This window comes from Bacillus rossius, chromosome 1, assembly GCF_032445375.1.
Source record: "Bacillus rossius redtenbacheri isolate Brsri chromosome 1, Brsri_v3, whole genome shotgun sequence".
NCBI classification, from domain to species: Eukaryota; Metazoa; Arthropoda; class Insecta; order Phasmatodea; family Bacillidae; genus Bacillus; species Bacillus rossius.
The window spans coordinates 108,930,742-108,955,471 of record NC_086330.1 but is presented as its reverse complement, the minus strand read 5'-3'; the positions used below and the strand labels follow the sequence as shown (position 1 = coordinate 108,955,471).

Genomic DNA, 24,730 nt, shown 5'->3' with positions numbered 1-24,730 from the left:
ACTGGCCAAAGTCTACCTAGGGAATTTATTGTTGTAGGTTTTTATTATTTTACTAGCTATGGTGCTCAGATGAATTGATGAATTACCAAAAAAACAACTAACTTTTTATTTATAACCAGAAGCCTAGACACCATTTTCCGTAATTCTAACTTAAAAATTTACAAACTTCCATGCAAATTTTCATTCCCTATTAAACCCCTTTAGAGGATGAATTTTCAAAAATCCTTTCTTAGTGCTCATCTACGTTATATATGGAACTCCTATGCACAATTTAATCTTCTATACCCACTGGTTTAAGCTATTTAAGTTATGCGTTATCTCTCAGTCAATGTTAGTGTTTTATTAAGTACCTAATTTTTTTGCTGCTAACTTTAAACGCTTCTACAACTATAATTTCAAAAAAAAATCGAGTAAGATAATGTGATAAAATTATAGGTAAATATTAAAGTATATTTTTTCATAGGGTAAATTATTGGAATACTAAAAACCAGAACGATATAAAGTTTTTTCTCTCACTAAAAAAAATTGTCAGTTTATATGGGGAGTTAATTCTTGTGATATTTATTTGGTAGAGCAGCATAATTTGTTGAAATTAAAGCTGACTCGTTTACGTCCAATTAAAATAAACATAACTTAATTAAATACGAATTAGATATGAGAGAGAATATAAGATTCTGGCTTCAGTAATTGCGTTCGCTTGCAAACACAGACCTCAAAAAACGTATATAAAATTTATGAATACGACTTATTTGCATTTGGGGAGTACAATTATTTATGTTGCTACGAGTTCACACATTTTATTTACATACTGAAAATCAAAATTTAAGCTATATGTTAGCATAAAAACTGGATATCGTTTTTAATAATATGTTTAATGATTCACAACATCCAGGTATAAAAAATTAAAAGGCCAAAAAATATGATTTTTCGTTATAATTCAAACTGACTTTTTTTTTCTAATGCGGAATTAGGTTGGAAAGAGAAATAATGTTTTCTTACAGTATAGTACAACCAGGCAAAAATACTACACAGGTAAACCTCCCTACGCCTATTAACCTGTTATACTGCACTGGTACACATCTCCCCTCACAGCAGGGGTATACAAAGCACCCAAACATCTGGCCTAACCAAGCAGCTACCCACGGTTGGGTCTACGTACAACTTCAAACAGCTGCCACTATTCATAATTATTCTAGATACATTTTTTTAACTTATTGAAGCACAATATTATACACCAAACAAATAAATTTTAACTTCATTCTAGTTAATATTACAATCTTGCGTTTAAAAACGTTTCCTCGGAAATGTACAGAGGCGTGCGCCTGTGATCAAAAAATACGGTGAATAAGCTTTTATAGCAGCAACTCCTAAAACTACATATATTTGAAGTAATGAGCTCGTTAGCGTGATCCATCGAGATAGTCAATGTCAAGTTTGAACAAGTTGTGACTCGTCAGCCTGCTTTCAGAGCCGGAAGAGTGAGTTCGTGTTTACGGTGTATGTCGAGACCCGGAAATTCCGCGGATTCGTCTGGCCTCAAGGTATAATTCAAAGTCACAGGTGTGCCCATTGGTAAATTTCTTAGTTAGAAAATTTTTACAATCTTTATTTGACATTACCTTATCCGTTGTCTTCTCTCCTAGCTGGGCATCGTTGGCTCACGGTCGTAGAAGTGTGTGACCAAATATCTGCGGTCCAATCATGAACACAGCGTGATAGTGTGAAGTTTTGCATTCTAACTTCCGACTTATTGATTGCGCAAAATTTCCGTATCTCTAATCATGGATTTCGAACAACGAGTTTACATTAAGTTTTGTTTGCGAAACTAAGACCAGAACAATGGGTCAATGGCTTCCTCCTCCATCACGACAACGCGCCGTGCCACAAGTGTCTGATCCGCCAGTGTTTGGCCGAACAAAAGGTTACTGTCAGTTCGCATTAAGAAATGCTTCCCATAATGGTGTCACAATTGGGATGAGTTCGCATCTCTAGCCAAGGAGAGTATTTTGAAGGAGATGAGTTCAAATTTGATGTAAACTTATTATTTTGTTCGTAATAAAATTATTCGCCGTATTTTATTGATCACATATCTTACCTTAGAGTGAATAACGGGTAGAGTGCGCATGCAATCTACATAGAAACAAACTTATGAACGGCTTTTGTGTCGATAGTGTATGTCATGAAATATACAGCTAACACAAATCTTGGGTTTTTTTATTTTATTTATATGTCCCAGTTTTAGAGTATATAAGATAGAGTAGTAGTAATTCGTTGCTATGTAGTAAAAGATAACTTATGTATTATATTAAAACGTAATGAATATTTGGTCATTTTAACAATAAAAATTGTAAATGATGTATGTGTCATTATTTCCATCGTTAGATATTTACAGTTTTTTTTTTGTTGCAAATAATACACCAAAGATTGGTCTATGCTCGGAATGCAAAGATCAGTCCATCACATGAATTCTTTATGATTAGAGGCAAGATTACATGGTGAATAGCGGTAAAACCGAATATTAACAGCGAAATTGAAGTCAATATATTCCATAACACTCTAAACAAAAAATGATGTGAAATTCACCTCAATTAACTAATTTTGACTATTTATATATAAAATTAATTAAATACAATTTTTTGTTAGGTATTTAACTTAAAAGTATTATGTACAATAAAAGTATTTAGTCTAGATACATTTTTTTTAAGTAAAGCATAGCACTATGTAGCTGATACCCTACATTATGGATAAAAGCCTACAGAGAAACATCACAAGTAAGAGTATAAGTATTATTATTTGGACTTAAAAAACTGCATGTTAGTAGTATGATTTGGCCGATACGGGCTTAATGTTATTCTTATGGCCCTGTGGCTTGTGGCTTACTCAGTTGTGGCTTACCAATCGTGCGGAATCGTCCATCTTTGGGCTTGTCCGCCGCTCGTTGACTATGATCGCGACCTCGGTGGCCATATTGGATGACCACATCCGCCATCTTGTAATCCACTTTTTGTGAAAATCTGCGATTATTTAGCTCAAAACTCGGAAAACATTCTAATAATCCTTTATAAATCCGCTTATTAAAAATATTATTGATTCGATTGATTTTTGTCCTTGGTTAGATCCTTGCTCAATGCATAAAATTGTAATTTCAGGAAAAATTATATTTATTTAATAAAATATGGTGAAAAAATCCTAAACGAGTTATAAGTTTCTCATCTACCAGCCACCTATTGATTTTATTGTCTTTGGTTAGATCCTTGCTTGATACAAAAATAAGGCATTTTTTAGTAAAAAAATCATTTTTAAAAAAGTTGTGAAAAATCATAAAAGCGACTTAAATTCCTCATCACCAACCTGCAATCAGCTGTCGATGCTATCTTGGACACCACCTTGAAAATTCGTAAAAATTAACCTAGAAATTCGAGAAAAATTAAAAAAAGCCTCAAAAAATCAACAATTAATTTACTGACAAATTCAGTCGATATCCGACCTCGGTTTTATCCTTGCTCAAAGTAAAAATATATATACAGTTTCAGTTTGAAAAATATATATATTAATTTAACATTGAAGTGTCAGGTTCGAAAAATAAAACAGGAAAAAAAATGTTATTTCAACTACTTCAAAACAACCAAGCTATTTACTACCGTTTCTCGATTTCTGCAATCTTCATTAGAGTACGAAGCAAATCCTTTGCTTGCCTTGACATGTGTTTTCAGGGCAGATCTACATGACAGTCGATTAAACAGGCACGTCCAAACAGTGGCCAGGCACATCGAGTAGGTAACAAGACACATCCAGTTGGTTGTCTAGGATCGTCAGATAGCTTGTACAGACGCTTCAGTCGGTTGGTCAGGTTAACACGACCAGTGGCTGGCAAGGAACGCCCAGTCGGTGGCCAGGCTTGTATATTCAGTAGCCCGGCACGTAATCGGTGGCCAGGTACATTAAGTTTGTGACCGTCATTTACAATTATCAGCTAGGCATGTCCAGTCAGCGACCAGGCACAACCAGCTGTTTGCTACACACGCCAAGTTGGTGGCAAGGTACGTCCAGTCGGTGGACAGGCACATATATTCAGTGGCCAGGAAAGTTCGTCCAATAAGTGGCAACACGCATCCAGTTGGTAGCTAGGCATGTATATTCAGTAAAGTTGAAAGTAGAGCTAGAGCAGGGCCCCCATAATTTTCGTTTGGGCACGAACCAAATTACATTATCAAGTCTATCTCAAATCATCATCGGGTATTATCGCCACCGGCATTCGGGCCAATCATTCTTCAAAGCTCCGGTATCATCCAGTATTGCCACTACACCCCGAGAGAACGTTTTTTTTTTGCCTCAATAAAATATTGTATATACAGCGAAATAAATACAAAGAGTTGGAGAGTTGATTTTAAAAAAAATTCTGTGGAAGGAAATATTTTGGTTGCCAAAAAAACTGTTTCATCAACTCGGCTGTAGGTACATGTCACAAAAATAGGTAAAAAAATTATAATTTTGTTACATATAAAATTTAGTTACAGCAAGATCTTAATTGTTTTTTCTCTATGTATTAACACGTATTTTTGTTTTATCAAACAACTTTTTTTTCTTAGGGCAGTTGTACTAAAACAGTTTTGTAGCCACCACCAGGAGTGTACGCAGAATTTCATTTTTTTTCCCCGGGGATGAGAATTACTTTTTCCATCATTGGCTTTCAGATTATTTCTATTTGTTGGTGGGAATAATAAATATTTTTAAGATTTTTTTTTTGTTGGGGGGAGAACTATTATTCCCTCTCCATATCCCCCCCGGCCCCTTGCGTACACCCCTGTCCATCACAAAAATGTTTTGCCAATATGGACCCTAACAAATATTATGAGGCAAAAACAAAATAATATTGTTGTAGTGTGTACGAAGTATATTATTAGTAACAAAAAAGTTAGGTTGTTTCTAATAAATTGTTCTGTCAAGACTACCATATCATTTACTTGTAAACGTAGAATAAATATTTGCTTGGGGGCGAAGGTTTTTTTTTTTTTTTTTCTGGTATGTGCTTGAGGCAGTGGTGACGAAATCATACCTCCACGGGCTATGCGGGGCACACACAGAGTATTTGAGAACCAAGAGGCGGGGTTTGAGTCTTTTAACTATAACATTTCAATACAATGACTCGTTAGACGCTTCACGCGTCAACAGGCAACCGTCCGTAACACAACAGTCTGGAGCACAGTGTACGACCAAGCGCTGCTATCTGCAGCTGCTGCCAACTGGAGCGCCTCTCGGGGGACAGAAACTGCGCAAGTAGACGAAGATTGAGTTTCCTCACCCCCTTCATTTACAAGATACGCCCCAAGTAAATGTTAAGTAAAGGTCAAACGCAACTCAAAGCACAGTTGAAGCAGGGATGATACACAGAATAAGGCTGAATTCGACCGTCAAAATCGGCTGCAGGTTCACCACAACACAAGTAGAAAACATGTATTAAACGTATGGTCTAAAGTGATTGCCAAAGCTGTTCTACGTCATTGAAGTTGAAACTGAACAACAATATATTTTAATAACTATTTAAGCTCAGCTTCTGAATTATTTTTTAATTGAATAATGTTCAACAACCACTGCGAATGTTGTTAACTGTTGGTAGTAGTTGGGAGTAATGCCTTTATTTTACACATATTTTTGAGACGTGTTAAAACTACCCCCAATTATTTAAATAATTTTGCTACAGCGACGAAATTCGCGACGGCTGTACAACATCATTCGACTAAACTTTCGGAAGTCGTGCAGATGTTTCCAACATATTTTGACGTGATGTACCTGCAGCCAAAGTTTGGCGGTTGAATTCAGACTTATACTGTATTTGATTCGGGAGTAAAATAACTCATTTAAATTTTTCTTTTGAGTGAAACTTCTTTACAGCTGGTATCAGGGACGAAAATCTGTAGGATTTCCTGAAAAAAAATGGGGGGGGGGGGGGGAATATGTTTATCATTCCCGTTTCACAGTTCACAAGCGTGCTCCCAGAGTAAGGGACTTTTAAATTGTTGGTGGGGAGGGGCCCTGTAATTTACATCCTTGGCCGGTAGGGTAAAGCTAGACTCACAATGATCTGTCTCACCCGTCCGTTCGTCAATCACGTGACATACGGCCAATCTGATGGCCCGAAACATTCCATCCGTCCATCCGTCTAAACGTTGCCAACTTTAGACGGACGGACGGGTGAAATTATGACCTCAAAAATATCTTAAAGGCATTGTCTTTATTTTAAAAGGTATATTAGTTTGTTTATTTGCCAAGCTGCGTCCGTGCCATCATTGGGATATGCTTATGAACCCGTTTTAAGTTTGGTATTTGAAACAAAATATGTCTGAGACGCAAATGTAATTAATGATGCACAATAACTCGAAAATATATTTAAATAAATATTTTAGAGTTTGTTTAATAATTTATAAGTGTTTAGCGAACATGATCGCCAGTCTGGTAAACCTTTACAAGGTTAATTTCCTCACTAATATAAGCCTTAACAGTTGTTGGCAGCAGCCAAGTGGGAAACTATTATGAAGGACGTGCAGACTATTGTGAATCGCTCGGCTTGCTGACGGACGGACGCGACGGATCATTGCGTGTCCAGCTTAAACGAGGCAGTCTCGTCAGAGCGTAACGAAAAGTTCAACGCTCAGGAGTGGGAGGATCGATGATGGAGAGAGGAAGAGGGAGAAGGAATAACGAATAAAGCAGAGTCAAGCTGACTTTCAGAGTCAGGTAAGTAAAATATAAGCAACAACTATGCAGGTTTACTTAACTTTGCCTCACGTCACGACTGTGCAAGGCGGCCTCAGACTCTTGGCAGGTTTGCCGTTGCCATGTTTGTTACGATTGTGAACCTCTACCACTTGGTCTGGTTTTATCGCTCTATAAGTTCGACTGAATTATTCAAGCGCGAGGTTTCACTTGAAGCGCATGGCGGCTACGCACTTTTTTTTTTGCGTTGATATCTGGCTGTATTGTCAACACATAAGTGCACTGTATCAGTGTTGGAAGCAGCGTAACAATTAAACAATACGATTTGAAAAGCAAAAACATTGCATAAATTTACATTTGGAGGTTACGCATACTTTCATCCACCCGTCCGTTTGACGGACGGAAGAACATAATTTTTTGGGTCATCTTATCGCCTGTGGGACATGTGATTGACAGACGGATGATGGACGGACGGACGGAGGTGATAGATTATTGTAATTCCTGTGTAAGAATTATTAATGTGAATGAGCCGGTAGAATCCTACAATCCTCGAATCCTCTAATACCATCGATTATATACTATTTTTAAGATATGAGATTCGAGAAAAAAAATTCAGAAAAAGATACCTACTGTATGAAATGTTGTCAATTCAAAAATTCAAACATTTGCAAAATCTTAAGATTACCAAGCCTATTTTCTTTTCATCGCACCGGCGCTATTACCATTTCCCCGAGATACTGTATTTTTAATATTTAATTGTGTATTAAATTTACGATATTTATTTGGGAAATTTATTTCATGAAATTAACATTGAAAGTTTTAAATACCTTGACAAAATAGTTTTTTTTTATTTTTTACATTATTTTATTTTTGACACTTGAGATTAATATTTTGATTTGAAGGGTAGATTCTAAGTCTCTACTCTTTGTGATTCTAATTCCAGGTCGTATTTGAGAAAATTTGGGATTCGACTGATTTATATACGAATTTCAAACAAAATTCAAAATGTATCCGTTGATTATTACTACCATCACTAATTTTGCGTACGACTATTTAACAACTGATGCGTTCCAAGACGCATTTGGTAAGGTGACCGCTTGGTTGGGCGCACGGGCTCTAAAGGCTTGGGGGCGGTAAGGGCGACACTGGCTCGCGCATCACGCACCTCTTCGCCTCTAAGCGCCAGGCACAGACCTGGCGTGCAGTCTCCGCGCCTCTGTGAGACTTGTAGCGGCGACCCTATCATATTGTGATGGAATGAGCACGCCCCGTTACCACTAATAATAATGTGTGTATAAGGCCGGCCACACACGTAACGGTATACATGACAGGTAAACCTGTACAGGTCACCTGCGCAGGCAAACCGGAGCGTGTGTGCCAGTCACTGCAGGCGAAACTGCACAGGCGAAGCGACCTGCGCAGGTGACCTGACAGGAACGGAGATTTGGTACGTTGTACCTGCGCAGTCGTCAGTTATACCCTAGACCTGAGCGTGTGTGTGAGTACGTCCGGTCGCCTGCGCAGTTGTTTTGTTTAGTTGAGGCTTCTTCCTTGTGAAGAGAGTGTCTTTTGTCTTTGTGTTTTGTAGTTAGCGGACTATCTTGTGGCTACTGGTGCTAGTGATGTCGAGTCGTAAACGCAACCAAGTAGTTGAAGACTTTATCGATATGTATAAACTCGAGCCGTGCCTGTGGCGGGTAAAAAGTAAAGAGTATCACGATCGCGAAAAGAGAGATGCAGCTTATGCGAAACTTTTGCTCAAGTTGAAAGAACTGGAACCCGATGCAACAAAGAAATCTGTGATTAGAAAGATTAATAGTTTACGAAGCAATGTTCGAAAAGAGAAGAAAACACATGACATGTCAATGAAGTCTGGTGCATCAGCCGAAAATGTCTACGTATCTAAATTGTGGTACTTAAATTTGTTCGACTTTCTTGGTGATCAAGACATTCCCAGTGCATCTATGTCCAATTTAGAGGAAGGAGATGGGAGCGAGATTGAGGAAGTAAGTACCAGACAGATCAATTACCTAGTTAAACAATTTATTTGAACAACACTTTAATTTACAAGTTAAATGTTAAATTAGATGTTAATTAAATGTTAAATGGTAGAATAAAACAAAAAAAGTTTTATGACAAAATTTATATGTATAAATGTAGTTTTATGACAAAATGTATATGTATAAATGTATTTTTTGTGCATGGATTGGTGAATTTCATTGACTCAACTAAGCTAAAAATATATATTCACTTGATAATTATTCACTTAGTCTTCCACTTTAATTTTTGTTTCGAAGAACACGTTGGTCTTGCCATGAAAGTTTGCCTTCATTGACGAAGTAGGTAGCAAACTCCTCTCTGAGATTTTTGGTGGCCACATTTACATTCCCTAAGCTCGCTCGTTGTAATGCAATCATATTCGATTCATTGGTATCTAACCCAGCATTAGTAGTAGCGTCATCGTCATTCTCTTGATACGTACTGTTTGGTGTAGCGTAAATGGTAGGATGTGTTTGCATCAAGAAATTATGCAATGCACATGTTGCCATTACTACCTTTACTATGTTCTCTGGCTCCAAATTGATTTGAGTATGGAATATGCGAAATCTGGAGGCTAGTATTCCAAACCCATTCTCGACTACGTGCCTTGCCCTTGAAACTCGGTAGTTGTAGATTTCTTTTACAGCTGAATCTAGTTGTGCTTGTCTGAAAGGTTTCATAATGTTAATTGACAGGGGAAAGGCGTCATCTGCCACAAACACGTAAGGCACCTCTTTGAAATGTTCAGTAACATTGCATGGTTTTGGGATCTTAAGTTCATCACTCTGTAACTTTTCATAAAACTTAATATTTTGAAGAACACCTCCGTCAGAAACACGCCCATTGGTCCCAAAATCCACTAAAAGGAACCGATATTTAGCATCCACTATTGCAAAAAGTACCATACTGTGTCTGCCTTTATAGTTGTAATAATATGATCCGGAATCCGCTGGAGGAACTATGTATATATGTTTGCCGTCCATGGCACCGAGGCAGTGGGGAAAATTCCATTTCTCTTCAAACTGTTCAGCAATCACTTTCCATTTCTCAGTGGTGTTAGGAAACTGGAACAAAATTAAATTCATAATAACTGTTCTCAACGTGAGTAAACAATGTTTACATTATGGGTTTCAAAATCAAGGATAAACCATTAAATCGACAATTTCCAAACCAATGTAAAAGAGTATTTTGTTGTGTAATAATTGGATGGGTACACCTAGTACATAAATATTTTTTTTCAGGAGGACGTTGATGAACCAGCTACAACACCGAGCAGAGAAACATCAATCAATAGCGAGGTCCCTTCGCCTGTGGTCCCAAGACCCAACTCAGATACACGTGCGGTAAGCCTACCTCCTTATTCCCGACCTAATTTGGCAAAAAAAAAGAAAATTGAAGACTTGACAACTGGTGTCTTAGTCTCAGTCAGAGACCACTTTCAGAAACCATCATGCCAAGACGATAGATATGATATAATGGGCAAATCCATTGCAATGCGAATTAGGGCCTTAGAAAAACGCCAGGGTTTGATCGTAGAAAAAAGAATCAACGACCTCCTTTTTGAGGCTGAAATGAGTATGTTTGACGTACCTAATACTGGCTCGTACAACTACGAATCTTTGACCAACACCCCTGGGTCAAGTAGGAGCACAACGAGTCCTCTAGCAGCTGTATCTTATGGCCAATATCCACAACAAACTTCACCAGCTGAATTTGTTAGCAATGACGTTATTCCACCTCATCAATCAATGGCAGATTACTTAGCTAATTATGACAAAAATCAGTAGTCTGTTTTGTTTCTTTATTTATATTCAATGTTACTACGAAACATTTTTGTTTTACCAAACAGTTCTTTTTTATGTTCTACCCACTATCAAATATCATGTCTCTGTACTCAGTTAAATATTCCCTTTAAAAACTGTAATACGTTTGTATGAAATAAAGTATAAATGTTTAATAACATGTGTATATTTATTTACCCATATATCACAGAATCAATAATTACGTAAGGTGTTTTCTTTGCTTCAAAGTTTCAAGAACCACGGGGTTATAGTTAGTTGAACTATAATAGAATAGCTAACTTTACGTTAGTTTAACTTATATTTTTAAAATATATATATATTTCTTCTTATACTTTTTTGAATTAGAAGAGCCGTTAAGGGAATTCATCAGGGAATTTTGATATAAGTTAATTTCTAATAAATTTAAAATATTTTAATTTTAACCTAACTTGACATTTAGAACATCAATAGAATATGCTGTGCAATATGGCTTGACGTACCTGTAAATAGACGTTTTTCAGCACTTTATAGATGGCTTCACACGTCTCTGGAATTATTTTGCCTAGAGCTTGTGGTGATATCAACGTAGAATACTTGAGACACTCGTACGATCGGCCCGTTGCAAGGAACCTCAAAGTCGCAGTTAATCTCTCATGGGGAGAAATCGATTTCCTCATAACCGTGTCTTTCTTTTCAATTAATGGAGTCACGAGTAACAACAGCTTTTCATAGGCGTCTTCATCCATCCGCAAATAATTACGGAAGTCTGTAGGCTCACCACTCAAGTCTTTCAATAATCTTGTATGAGTGTATTCATTTCTTTTAGTAAGCCACTTTTTACTCCACATTTTACGTTTAAACTTCTTCTTCTTACTGTTTAAAACCACACACAATCCGACTAAAGCTATCCTATCATCTTCATCTTGTTGGCTCGCCATCTCTCAACTGAGCTAAACGTACGGTATACCGTTACGTGTGTGGGCTCTAGTTTTCACAGGTATACCTGTCAGGTAAACCTGCGCAGGTTTACCTGTCATGTATACCGTTACGTGTGTGGCCGGCCTAAGGTGTCTTTGAAAACACCCGTTTCAACCTTTTCCATTGTCCAAAAAAATACTCATTATAGACAAAACTTGTTGAAACATGCAATCGCTCTTAAATGCTATTCGTAATCAGACACCACCAATAAATCTTGAAACGATTGTACATGACGCGTTAACACCCAGGACTCTGCACGCCGCCTGACGGCTCAGCCTTAAAGCCGCCACCTTAACACGTCAGGCGACTTCACCGCAAGATATTCTGGGCTCGAAGTTGGACCACAAGCCAGGTCTATTGTGTTGTCTTCCGCCTTCTGGACAGGATCATTCAGTTTCTCTGCAAAGCATGTGCGTAGCCAGGATTTGTGCAAGAGGGGTGAAGCTATTTATAAGATTTGGATATAGGCCTACCTGTTTCTGAGGCGTCAGGACGTTATGGAATACCCTCCATAGAAGAGTAAAAAGATGATCCTTGAAAACTATTCATTTTATTTCTGTGCTTCTTTGAAATATGAAATTCTTAGATAAAATTTTTCACTTATGGAAGGTAGATCATTAAACTATCCACTGTTTGGGAATGTATGTCCTAATGCAAGTTTGCTTATTGAGCCGTACTTGAGTCATTAAGGATGGTAATAAAGAGCATTGTTAGCTTTAGAAAAAGGGGGTCGACATAGCCCCTGCCCACGCCCTTGATGCAAAGTGAAGGGCAGTTCCAGGCTCGCGGTCGCGCATGAAGTAGCTCCGGGCAGGTTCGCCAGAGGCCCCGAGCGCAGCCAGGCTCAGCGTCTCCGCCGTCCGTCGCATCCTCGCGGCAAGGGCGTAGTGGCAGGGCCACCCCTCCCCACTTCCCAACCAACCCATTAACCAGCTCTGTTTATGGCCACTGATTATAGAGTATGTAGCCTTCTTTTTTTTTTAACGCGTATTAAGACGCAGTGATAAGCAGTTGTACATAGATATTGTATAAGCTACCGTTCATACTTGTCACGTTTTATTTAAAAATATAAAGTTTTGAAAAAAGAACTTTTGGGTCATCAGATAGCTAAACATGCGTATAAAAGCATCATGTTTGAAAACTTTTCTGGGAAAATAAATCGGACTAGCTGCTTTTCTGTGAACACGGAGGGCGGAAAGGAAGCATTCAATACCACTCCCCTCAGATCCCCAAAGTAGTATGTTAAAATATGTTCTGGCACAGGCGCCAGGCGGTGGATTGATGATTGTCGACGCCATCTTGGATTATGACATCACGGCGGTCATCTTGGATGACCTTTACCTTTGACGACCTTTAAAATTTGCCAAAATTAGTCCAAAATTTGCCAAAATTGGCCCAAAATTCGCCAAAATTTCCATTTGGCCGCCGGGGTCAAGGTCAAAGCTTCCCCACCAGCGGTTTAGAGCGGCTTTCCCATGGGGAATTTAAGCCGCTATGGGGACATTTCAAGCCGCTATGGGGACATTTCAAGCCGCTGGTATTTTTGAAGACTAAAAACAGTAAATTTTCCTTCGAAAAGATAATTTTTTATTTCTCAAATTTTTTTAGATTTTTTGGCGGAATTTTTTTTTTCGAAAAACTGGAAATCTTGGCGAATTTTGAGCCAATTTTAGATAAATTTAGGCCAATTTTGAAGGTTAAGTTCAAAGGTCAAGGTCATCCAAAATGGCCGCCGTGAAGTCAATCCAAGATGGCGTCGACAATCATCAATCCACCTCCTGGCGCCTGTGCCAGAACATACTTTCACATACTACTTACTCCCCAAAATCATACCTGCCAAAGATATTTTCTTGTTATTGGTTCATTGGTCACCTTCCCCAACAAATCCTGGCTACGCCCATGTCTCGAGGACTATGGATTCAAGTCCCTGGTTGGGCCGTGTCCTGCGGCATCGCGGTGTGACTGCAGGTAACTGCAGGGATGGTGCCGCGCGTTAACACTTTGTATTTAATTGCTTTCGAATAATCATGTAAAATTACAGGTATTCGTTATGTTGTACCTTCACATTAAAGCTGTAGCTATACAAAATAAAATACTGGGTTCGGATTCTTGCTCCGTCATTTATGGTTTGTGTTGTCTAGGTCCTATATTAGTTAAAGTTATTTGTAAACCATTCCTTGAATAGCTTCCAGTATTAACTGTGCACCTTGATAAGCAAAATAATACAAAATAATTCCAGTTGTTGAATATTAGATTATACTTTATATCATTTAAATAATTAATACTTGTGTAATACAACAATAAAAATTTAAACTTATGCGCAATTATTGTAAGAGCGACAAGAAATACTGGTATTGTTTTCAAAACATTTTTCATTTACAAAATTTTTTTTGATGTGTAAACATCTTAGCTCTAGGTATATGGCATTTGGTAGGCGTAATTTCGTGGAAATGGAACGGAAGATGGTGAACGGAAATGTGACAAAAAGATGGCGAACCCACGTGTAGTAACATAAACCCGTATTTAGTCACTTTCTTAAACATTAGAGGGCATACCAAACGTATTGGTGTGCCAAATGAAACTTTATGATAGTGAAGCTATACTGGAACATATTTGGTAAACTAAAATAGTCATAGTAAATGTAATTAAATTTTTTTAAAAAGTAAGAAAGCAGGCATTCAACGTAATAATACATATTATCCTTCCAAACACTCAACAGACTTAGCAGAGTTGGCCTCCGTAGCGTAGTCAGCAACGCACCGGGCTACTGTGCGGGGACTCTGGGTTCGAATTCCGGTAACGACATGGATGTAATTTGTGTTGTCCTTATCGTCTCCTTGGCGCTTACCCGTACACCAACAACTACAACTACAATTTCACAACGACGCGGGGTTACATAAAAAAAACAAAAAAAAACATTAAATGTGTGTGTAGTGGGGGAGGGGGGGGGGGGTAAGATGATTGGAACATTGGTGACTGTCAAACTTGCCAGTGTGCCACCCATTTTTTGTTTAAATTAAAAAGCAGCACAGCGATAGAGCGCGCACTTGTTAGCCTCAAGAGGGGTAATTCGAATATCGTCAGTGGCATTTCTTTTACTTTTTTAAATAACATTAAAATATTAAAGTAATGTTGTTTCAGCTCAATAAGATTAAGGTTTCTTTGAAGGAAGTATTTCAGTCGTTAAAACAAATAATAGATGCAAACTTGGTGTTAAAATAAGTTTTTTTTAATGTTTCATGTTAATAATTTAATAATTCCATAAAAATATAACTTCTAACGTGAGAGGAAACTTTATAGTATTAACTGTTATTGAATTTTAACAAGATGGTCAGTATTTTAATCAAATTCCTTGTCGAAAATCTGTTCCAAAGCCGTGGTTTTATCTGAGCCATTTCTAATAGTTTCAAATTTATTGTTTTTTGTGCTGCTGAATGGTATCAGCGTTTGACGGTGGCAAGCAAAATTTATGATTCAGGCACCGAATTCTAGCGGCTGACACAGAAAGTATGTGTGTGATTCGCATCCCGTAATTTTGGTATTTGAAATCGAGTATTTTAATTATAATTTTATTTATCACATTCGGCATTATTTTAAATAATTATACGTTAAATTTCCTGTCCGAGTTTCGTATTTTAAGTTCATTTGCAACATGAACAACATGAGAACACATGAACTTGCTTGTTACCGAGGTTCGATTTAACACATCATTGGCGAGTACTAAAAGACTCGCTCTCATTTTGTTTTTATTTGTTACAAACTCTTTCTTGGCAACTGGTTTCCGAAGGAATATTTTGTAAACGTACACGAATTTGTTTTATTCCGTGTACTATCAATGCTATTGTCGATCCCTTCACTAATTTCCCCGTACTTTGCAGTCGAATGTAGCCCGTATCTAATAACTAGAGACCCGTGAAATTCGCGGGTTCATTTCGTGTTATGCTAAAATTCAAATAATTAGGTATACCTTAGTGTTGCTTCTGTCATTGGTTCACTGTTAATCTGGAGGACTGAGGGCCAATTAGAGACCCTCACTCATAGAAATGTCGAATCACAGGCCACCCAGTCGAGACGACTCACAAGTCAGCAGCCAATGAACAGTTGGCATTTGCCCGAGTGTGTAGAGGATATTGGAGTCTATCCTGGAGGTCATTCAACCCGCGAATTTCACGGGTCTCTACTAATAACATCGTTGACCACAAAACGTTCTACCCCAAATTTTTTTTTTTGTCGACGGTGGTCATCAAGACTCGGTTAGTGAGACGGGTTCGAAGTTTGTAAGGGTGAATCGCGCCCGTACTTCACTTTAGGAGCAAGGAGTCCTATTTTATTTTACCCACGGTTGTGAAGTGAAACTACCCTACTATTAACAACTCCTTCCGCAACATTATGTTCATTTTATACCTCAAGCTTTCCTGTCTTATTCCACGCAGAGTTTTGATCTCTCGTATGCGTTCACGTTCAGTGATAAGTCCTCGTCAACCACGTGAGAGGAATTAGGGACCCTGTCGTTTACAACAAAGATGCTCTACAAACATGACATGTGTTACAACGTCTCGTGATGTTGGACCATCGTTAATCTGATTCGCGCGAAAAGACTTCCAGCCAATGAATTAGCATACATGCATGGTTTTAGTTTAATGATTGTGTATACTTTGTATTATAAACCCATGTATGTATAGTAAAATGATTTATGATTTAAATGAACTGTACAAACTTTAAGTAAAAATTGGTGAACCTGATTACCTGTTGTAACGTATGCAGTTATAATTTTTTTTTGTTTCATGCATTTATGTCAGTTTCTTAATGTGTTACTTCAAATTGATCATTGTATTTTTTTTGTGTAGTTTGTAAATTATTCCAGGTTCCTTAGCCTTGTTGTTTCTGCCATAATGGAAGTAAAATGTATCTGTTTCTCGGAGGCATAAGGCACTATGTCCACTTTTGGGCAAAATGCACTTAACCTAAACTGGAACGTCGTTTGACGTTCTTTCTAACTTCATAAAACATGAAGATCCACGAAATGTCAAAAATGCACATAATTGTTGACTAAATAAGTGAGATACTCAGGAAAGCCTCCGAGAGGGGGCGGGGGCGGGCACTCACCGCGGCACTCGTTGGCGTCGCGCGCGGTGGCGCGGCCCCACGGCCGGTCGAAGTGGAAGGGCTTGCAGCGCTCGCAGTCGCGGCCCGCCGTGTTGTGGCGGCACTCGCAGGCCAGCTGGCCGTCGCGCGAGGCCGCGCAGCGCGCCGCGTGCCCGTGGCACTTGCAGCGCCCGCCCACGGCCAGGTCGGCCACGGCCGTCTCGGCGCGCGGCGGGAACACCACGCGCACGTCCGTCGCCGTCACCCACTCCTGCAGCGCCGGCGACTGGTCCACGTCCCCGCCGCGGCCCTCCAGCGTGCTGAAGGCGATGCGCGGGGCGCGCGGCTCGGCGCAGCCCGCCTCCAGCTCGCCGCCGGGGGCGGGGGCGGGGGCGGGGGCGGGGCAGTCGCGCGCGTACAGCTGGTAGGCGCGCCAGCTGCGGCCGAAGTCGGCGCTCTTGAGGATGGCGAGCGAGTCGGGCGGCGGCGAGCCGGGGCACACCTGCAGGCTGACGTACGTCACCTCGAAGCGCTTGCCCAGGGACAGCGTGAGCGTGAGGTTGTCGCCGTCCTGACCCGCGGAGCGCCAGCACGTCACGTTGCTGGGGTTGTTGAGGTCGGTGAGGTGTCGCGGCGCGCCCTCCGCCCCGCTGCTCGCCTGCACCGCCAAGCCGAACGCCGCGTTCACGAAGTCGGGCACGCAGCGGCGCGCGCGGTGCTGGTCGTAGCACGGGTCGGCGGCCACCTGCTGCGCCGCGAACATCTTCAGGAAGGGGTCGGCCGCCCCCGCCAGCGCGACCAGCCAGACCAGCCACACCAGCCACTCCACCAGCCGCCGCATCGCTGCTTCGCTCGCCGGCCGGCCGGGTACTGGCGCGGCGGCCCGCCGCCACACCGCGCGGCGGGGGCGGCGGGGGGCGGGGCGCGGCGGCGCGCGACCAATCGCCGGCCGTCTCGCCCCCTCCCCCCTTCCCTCCTCGCCACGGCACACGCCGTCCGGAGACTGTCCTATCTCACACAACAGTTTGATTGCCTCTCGGATAGAGACGCGTATTCGATTAGTAACAGGCTTCTTACCTTCCGTTGCCCACAGCTCTGAACTGGAGGACTCTGCGCCAGTAATAATTTTTCAATTTAAAAAAGTGAGTCGCATTAACATAGCTCGCAAGTCAGCAGCCAATGAACAAGATGACATGCATTTCAGGGACTGTAGAGTCCATCGTAAGGGTCACTGAACATGTGATTTCTGTCCGTCTCTACGTAGCTCTCTCGATAATCTGGACACATTTGAGAGGATTGTTAAGTATTTGACTGGGAAAATAGTTACGTGGGCACCAAAAAAAAATTTTGTCAGCACACACCTTTCCACATATTCAGTAGCTACAACAAAATAAGTTTGCAGTATCAACGGAGTGACATATGTTGTCCTTAATAATTGGTTTCGTTGAGACTATAAAAACCCTTCCTTGCCAACACAAACTATGTATAGGGTGTGGACTTGTATTGAAAATATTTTGTGATAGACAAGTGACTTTTTTTATTTTTCGTTCAGTTAGAAAGGCATCAAATATTTAAAAAATTTACATTATTATTCAAATTTGGAATGCATATTTACTAATTCAAAATGGTGTAATTTTAATCATTCAAACCGAAGAAATTAATATAGAGAAAGACCAAAAAGTTAATTTCAGTATGATTGGTCTAATGTGGCGGCCGGGGTAAATGTTAGAGTCAAGGATAGAGGGATTCTAAGATGGCAGCCGTGTCAACATCAAAGATGACAGCAGGTTTCTCAGCTCCTCTCCCTGAACCTTGTCCTCGAACGTACATCATTATACTACTGCCTCAATATTATATGACGCTAACATTGATCGTCTTAAACGTCCAGGACTATTCAGTTGAGTGTATTCCAAACTCGAAGATGTGATTTCCCCCCCCCCCCCCTGAAAAAAAATGCATTCTGCATTGTTACTGTCATAGGTTGCACAAAATTACATTTAAAATAGTCTTTTTTACAACTTGTTAAATTGTAACCCACAAATTATCATTTATTTTTATTCATGGTTGAATGTTTACCATTATACGTTTGAATAGATTTTTAATTGAATCATGGGAATTTTTACATGCCCCGAAGGACAAGAAATCAATATATACATGACATAATTATGATCCAACAGTATGCAGTACAGACTGGAGGTAAAATATGTCAGCAAGACAATGAGAGTTCAACTTGTGTGTGTGCTATTTTGTGGAGTTTAGCGTAGTACCAGAAAACTACGCGAAATTTCAGATCTCTCCATATTGGTGATTTATAGTGAGAACCTTATGAGCAGTGAAATAAGTTATTTCTACACTTCACTCAGCCAATGAGGATACACATACAAAAATGGAGAACGTCCACGAAGCGCCCTAAAATAACTACACTACATTTTCGCCTACCAAATGAACTTATATTATATTACAGAATATTTGAGTGATAAATCACCTTCCAAGCATTTTTTTTTTAAACATCCAAGTCTGTCTAAAAAAAATAAAATAAGAAATAACGCTAATTAATGCAATTTTGTGCAGTTTTTGACAGTACAGTTTGAAAATTATTTTGGTTTTTTGGGGAGGGAGGGGTAGAATTGTCTCGGAGTGTGTAATACACTTAATTGAATAGTCCTAGACGTTTAAAGCGATCAATGTTTGCGTTATGAAATATTGAAGCAGTAGTATAATGATGTACGTCCGAAGACAAGTTTCAGGTAGAGGAGCTGAGAAACCTGCTGTCATCTTTGATGTTGACACGGCTGCCATCTTAGAATCCCTCTATCCTTGACTCTGACATTTACCCCGGTCCCCATCATAGATCCACTATATTGATTTTCACTATTTGTCTTCCTCTTTATTAATTCCGCCGTTTTGAATTAATAAATATTCATTCAACATCTAAATAAAAATTTAGAAAATGTATGTAAAATTTATTTGAAAAAAATTATCTTACATCATGGAGTGTGAATTTTTTTTGGCTTGACTCCGATTAGTGCACAAAAACAAACTGATACCTAACACATCCTTCCTCCAGGATGTGCACCAGTAAACTGATACCTGCCACTAACACATATTCCTTTTTTTTGCTAAGTATCGATTACCATTTTGCTTCTCTTACTATACTTTCCCTTTTATTGGAAGCCGTATTGTCAGTCACGCCATTTTGAATATGTATCGGCCATTTGGAATATATTTAATTTCAACTAAAATTCTAAAAATTAAAAAAAAACTCAAAATAATTATAAAAAATATTCAGATACTGCTCATTGATTCCTAACATATTTTCTTTAAGAAATTCAATGTGTTTAAAATTGCATTCAATATTTTTTTTTCATTTGCGAACACTGCTTTTACTTTAGGCCTATGTAATATTTGTAAATTTACCAAGATACACAGAAAATATTTTCTGTACTTTTACAAACGATTCCTTTGGAAACAACTTGCCAATAAATAGTTTGTATTACTACAATAAAAATAGTTTAAATTTGTACAAGAATTGGCTATGATTAATTTTTGCATTAAAGAAAATCGTTTTTCGGCATAATTCTGAGAATTTATAAAGAATATTTGCGCATAATTTTATATTTTAAATAATGTTTCATTCAATCATAATTTTTTTAAACCATGAAAAAGATAATAGAATATTTAACTATAAATTTTATTTCGTTTTATTCTGGTTATTAATGTGCGCAGATAATATTGGAAAGATATTCAGGGAACGGTTTTGAAATAAATTTAACTATTGGAGGCACTGGGAAATCACAAAGCATAAATGCCCGGGTAAGAATCCGAACCCAGTATTAATGCGAACACTATTGATAGTAATACAGTTGGTTACGTATAAGTGTACATATTGACAAATATCTGTAATTTTACATGAAATTTTAGATCCACTTACAAAAAAAATTACAGTGTAGAGAAATTTATTGCAAAAATTGCTTTTCTTCTTAGTAAATTACCACGCGGACTTACTTATTCACATAATGTAAGCGGCAATATGAAACCACCACAGCTTATGGTAAGGAAAATTAATTTTTAGAAACTAAGTAATCTTATTGTGTTATGAATCTTGGTGTGTTCACCTGCACTGTGCCTCCGCACTCTTAACCGTGCTCTGAAACTCTGCAGTATTATCAGTGGATTTCGTATGACGGTGTTTCAATGTGACGCCGGAGAAATAAGCATATGGTGCAAGGTCCGGGAGTTGTGGTGGACTTTACGTTCATATCAACGATTAATCATTATAGCCACGATTATTTCTCGGACCCATTGGGTGGCAAAGCAGACTTTAAGCAAGTAGGTATACATCTTCTTCACGTTGATGATTGAACTACAGTTCTGTTAACACGCCCTTGACGAACCTCAGCAAGTTACATCAAACGAGAAAAAGTGCTTTCCCAATCACATGTAACCCGCCCAAACTAAAAAATAAAACTATTGATTATATTGTAACAAGTGGAGAAAAGAGTCCCGGGAAGTATAACATAATTAATTAGATTTTTATTTTTAAGTTAATAGTTATACTATGAATTAAGTTATAACAGTGTAATTATCTGTCCAGAAATTAGTCACTCTTTCATTAAGTCCACAATTTACTCTCCCCAGTGAAGCGAGGTTCGACTGCTCTTCTCTTGCCGCGCACCTCTGTCTCAACACACTGCCTCGCACACGAACTCGTCCACCGCACATACAACACTCGAATTCTTCGGTTCCTATCTCCGCCCACGAAGCCAATAGGCCAAGGCAATAGGTAAATTGTTAAATTGTTAAGATTTTATTCGAACTTTTAGGATGATGATTACAGATTTTCAATGTGGTGGCCAAAATGGCCAGCGATCTGGCAATTGAGGCAGAGTGTTGCTGGTACACTCTAAGAACTAAAAAGCAGAAACAAGATGGCGACCTCTAGCAGACGAAATCAATACAGCGGCTGTGAGGTCAGAATCTAATATGGTGACTTCCAGCAGACGAAAACCAAATGGTGAACGTGATGTCAAAATCCAAGATGGCGTAAAGTTCAAGAAAACAAAATGACAAATGTGACATCATAATATAAAATAGCATAATGTTCTAAACTCCAAGATGGCAGATGTGATTCTATAATTCACAATGGTGGCTGCGATCAAGGCCAAAGGTCAATGTCGTACAAGATGGTCACCGTGACATCATGACCCAAGATGGCGGACACCGCGACCACACCCGGTACCCTGCCGCAGGAAATACTTGCATAGACTACTCGAGGGGTTTTAGTGTTAATACTAGCACAGTACAGTTACAAGTAATGTGTACATCACGTGTTTTCAACCATACATAAACCTGAAAATTCAGTTTCTAGCACTGTTAAGTGCTCGGTGTAACCATAGAAGTACAAGTGAAACCTACATGGTGTCAAATAGCAATGCAATTACAACACTCTCTTCCTGATCATTACACATTCCGTAACGATCTGAGATTTACTCTTTTTCCCTTACGCTACTTTTCGTTTTTCGTTACGCGCTGACTTAACTTACCCTTATGATTGTAAAGATGTTTTAACTCAAAAATAGTTTGATTCCGCAGAATTAACTGAGACAAACACAAAATTAGTGTCAAAAAACGTTACTTTAATTTTGGCATATATCTCTGGGACTGTTACAGAGAGCTTTAAAGAAGAAACTATCAAACAGCCGGGGTGTAATTTACCTGCAAACATTTGACAGAATAATGCTTAAAACAACACCCTTGTGCTTTTTAGCAACTCCCAAACGTAAGTCAGTTGTGGCTGCTGAGTTACTCCCGCGCTCTCAGCAAATGATAATTTATACTTAAAAGAAGCAGCATTTTACTATACAAGATGAGTCTGACTCGGTTACCACAATAATAGTTTTTTTTGTATTGTTGATAGAGAAAATACGACAAGCACAAAAAAAGAGCGAGTATTTCAGTACTTGCCAGTGATGTGTAAACATATAGCTTCGGTAACGAGAAAAATCATGTGTACTCATGTTGTAAATAAACTTATTCCTAATACTGTTACGAATAATGTGAAGAGAACTGGGTTCGTAAAGGATAGCCCAATTAAGTTAACACAATTTTATTAATTATAATATTTACAATAGTAATAAACAATCGCACTTAAAAAAAAGTCTGATCCCAAATCACTCGCACTTAAAATGTCTGTTCAGAAGCACTCAATGTCTGTCAAGTTCCACAGTTCACACTCGTCTCTGAAGCTAGGCTCAGCAGTGGTTCGTCCACACACAGTGTCGCGCCACTCAGTCACACTCGCACGGTCCCGTCGCTCCGCGCTGCGCCGCTCTCGAGGGGGTCTCTCACCCTCTTCGCCGATGTCGCACTTCACTCTCAGAACTCTCCGAACTCTCGGAACTCCCGCGGAGGCCGGTGTCGCTGCTTTTATACCCGCCAGCAGTCCTTCTCGAATGAATGGGATTGGCTGTGACGTGTCGCGCCATCCCGGACCGACCCGAAGCCCGAAACACCCAGAAATGCGGTGTTCATTCCCGCCACTCCACACGGCAGCCTCAGGAAGCCCGCAGGATTCCCAGGCCATTAAGGGATATATAGCAGCGCCAAACGAAGGAAGGCGCGTTGGGAAGGGGGAGGGAGAGTGTGGCGAGGTCGATGATGATACTATTAATTTTACAGGGCTAGCCGAACAACAGGAGTACCGAATGCGTCTCATGTAAATGCCTTAACGCGAACATGTGACATTTCTCCTTATCCTGGAATTATTATCACCTGAGTTTTTGTGGTTATACTCCTTTAGACGCGTTGAGGGTTAAATTTTTGTATGCAATGAAATAAGCGCGCATTACACAACAGAGATTTGGCAGGTTGAAAAAATAATGCGCATGCATACAGAAACTACTATAGTCACGAGCGGAAGCCGCTGTAAGGAATATTCTTCCTGTAGCCACGTGAATTTTGTAAAGGAATTGCTAATTTTAAGTTTTAAGTTTTTTTTAATTATTATTTTAATTCCGCAGTTTACCTCTATTGATTCGTTTTGATTAAATGTTATTTAACTTAGTTAGCCCAGTTTTATCTTTGACTTACAAGTTTAGTTTACGACCAATTTCTATATTTATCTGTTAAATGTTATAGGTTAATTTTATATATTAATAAAGTAAGATTAAAGAAAAATGTTTTTTGCAAGTGATTAATTTTAGTACAAATAATGTTATGTCAGCTATTTTGATGTGAAAAATTACCCACAAAATTTGGTTTGTATATACACTGTAGAATAAATAGTACAAATTTTCTAACAGCGGCGCTGATTGGCTAGCGAAATTTAGAAGGAACTTTAGGCATCGAAGCAGAAATTTTGAACTTTCAGTCAAAGTCTAACAGCCAAAAGGACTAGTTGTTTCAAAGTTTCGTCGTGAATTTTTCGAAAGTTTCAACACGGGAAAGTGACGCTGAACGTGACTCAAGGAATGAGTTATTAAAAGTTAGCAAAGTATCGACGAATTATCTATGGAATTTTAACAAAGATTAATAAATTTAAGAATAATAAGAAAAATGTACTGCGTTGAACTTCAGGATTGATCGTCAACGAGTGACTAAATTGTTATTAGAAGAATTTATTAGTCACCGAATTCCGCACTAAAACAAAGTTTACGGACAATTTTACGACTACCGTTTGTAATAAAACTAAATTATGAACTCGAGTTGAATCGACGGCAAAGACAGAATCCAGTTGCGTGACCTCCGAGCCAACTGTTTAAGAAGAATTGAGTTGGTGTGAGATAGCTCCATCGTGTGCAGACGTCTGAGCTCGACGACAGCTCGAAGAAGCGCAGAAGCGCACCCTCCACCCCGACATTACTACCACGACGACGACGAACTTCTGTGTTAGCAAGTAAAGCAAACACTGAATAAATAGGTATTCATGATATGTAATGTAGATAAGTATATATATATATATATACATATACATATATATATATATATATATATATATATATATATATATATGTATAGCCGGCGTTCATCGATTTATTAGACGTTGTCACGTCAAAAAACAGAACTTGGAAGATCCTGTCATCAGAAATTTCGGCGAACTCTTCGTTTATTTCAGGCGAAAGCTTCTTTGAAAA

At 39.0% G+C, this 24,730-nt stretch overlaps 1 protein-coding gene across 1 annotated transcript in view; it reads right to left on the bottom strand.

Annotated features, from left to right (window-relative positions):
- LOC134541923 (netrin-1) overlaps positions 1-17,443 on the bottom strand; it is a 386,368-nt gene extending 368,925 nt beyond the window's left edge. The window contains exon 1 of the mRNA XM_063385674.1: positions 16,620-17,443. Coding sequence (XP_063241744.1) covers positions 16,620-17,439 — 820 coding nt within the window. The 5' untranslated portion in view covers positions 17,440-17,443. The remainder of the gene's footprint in view (positions 1-16,619) is intronic.
- Positions 17,444-24,730: the final 7,287 nt, after the last annotated feature.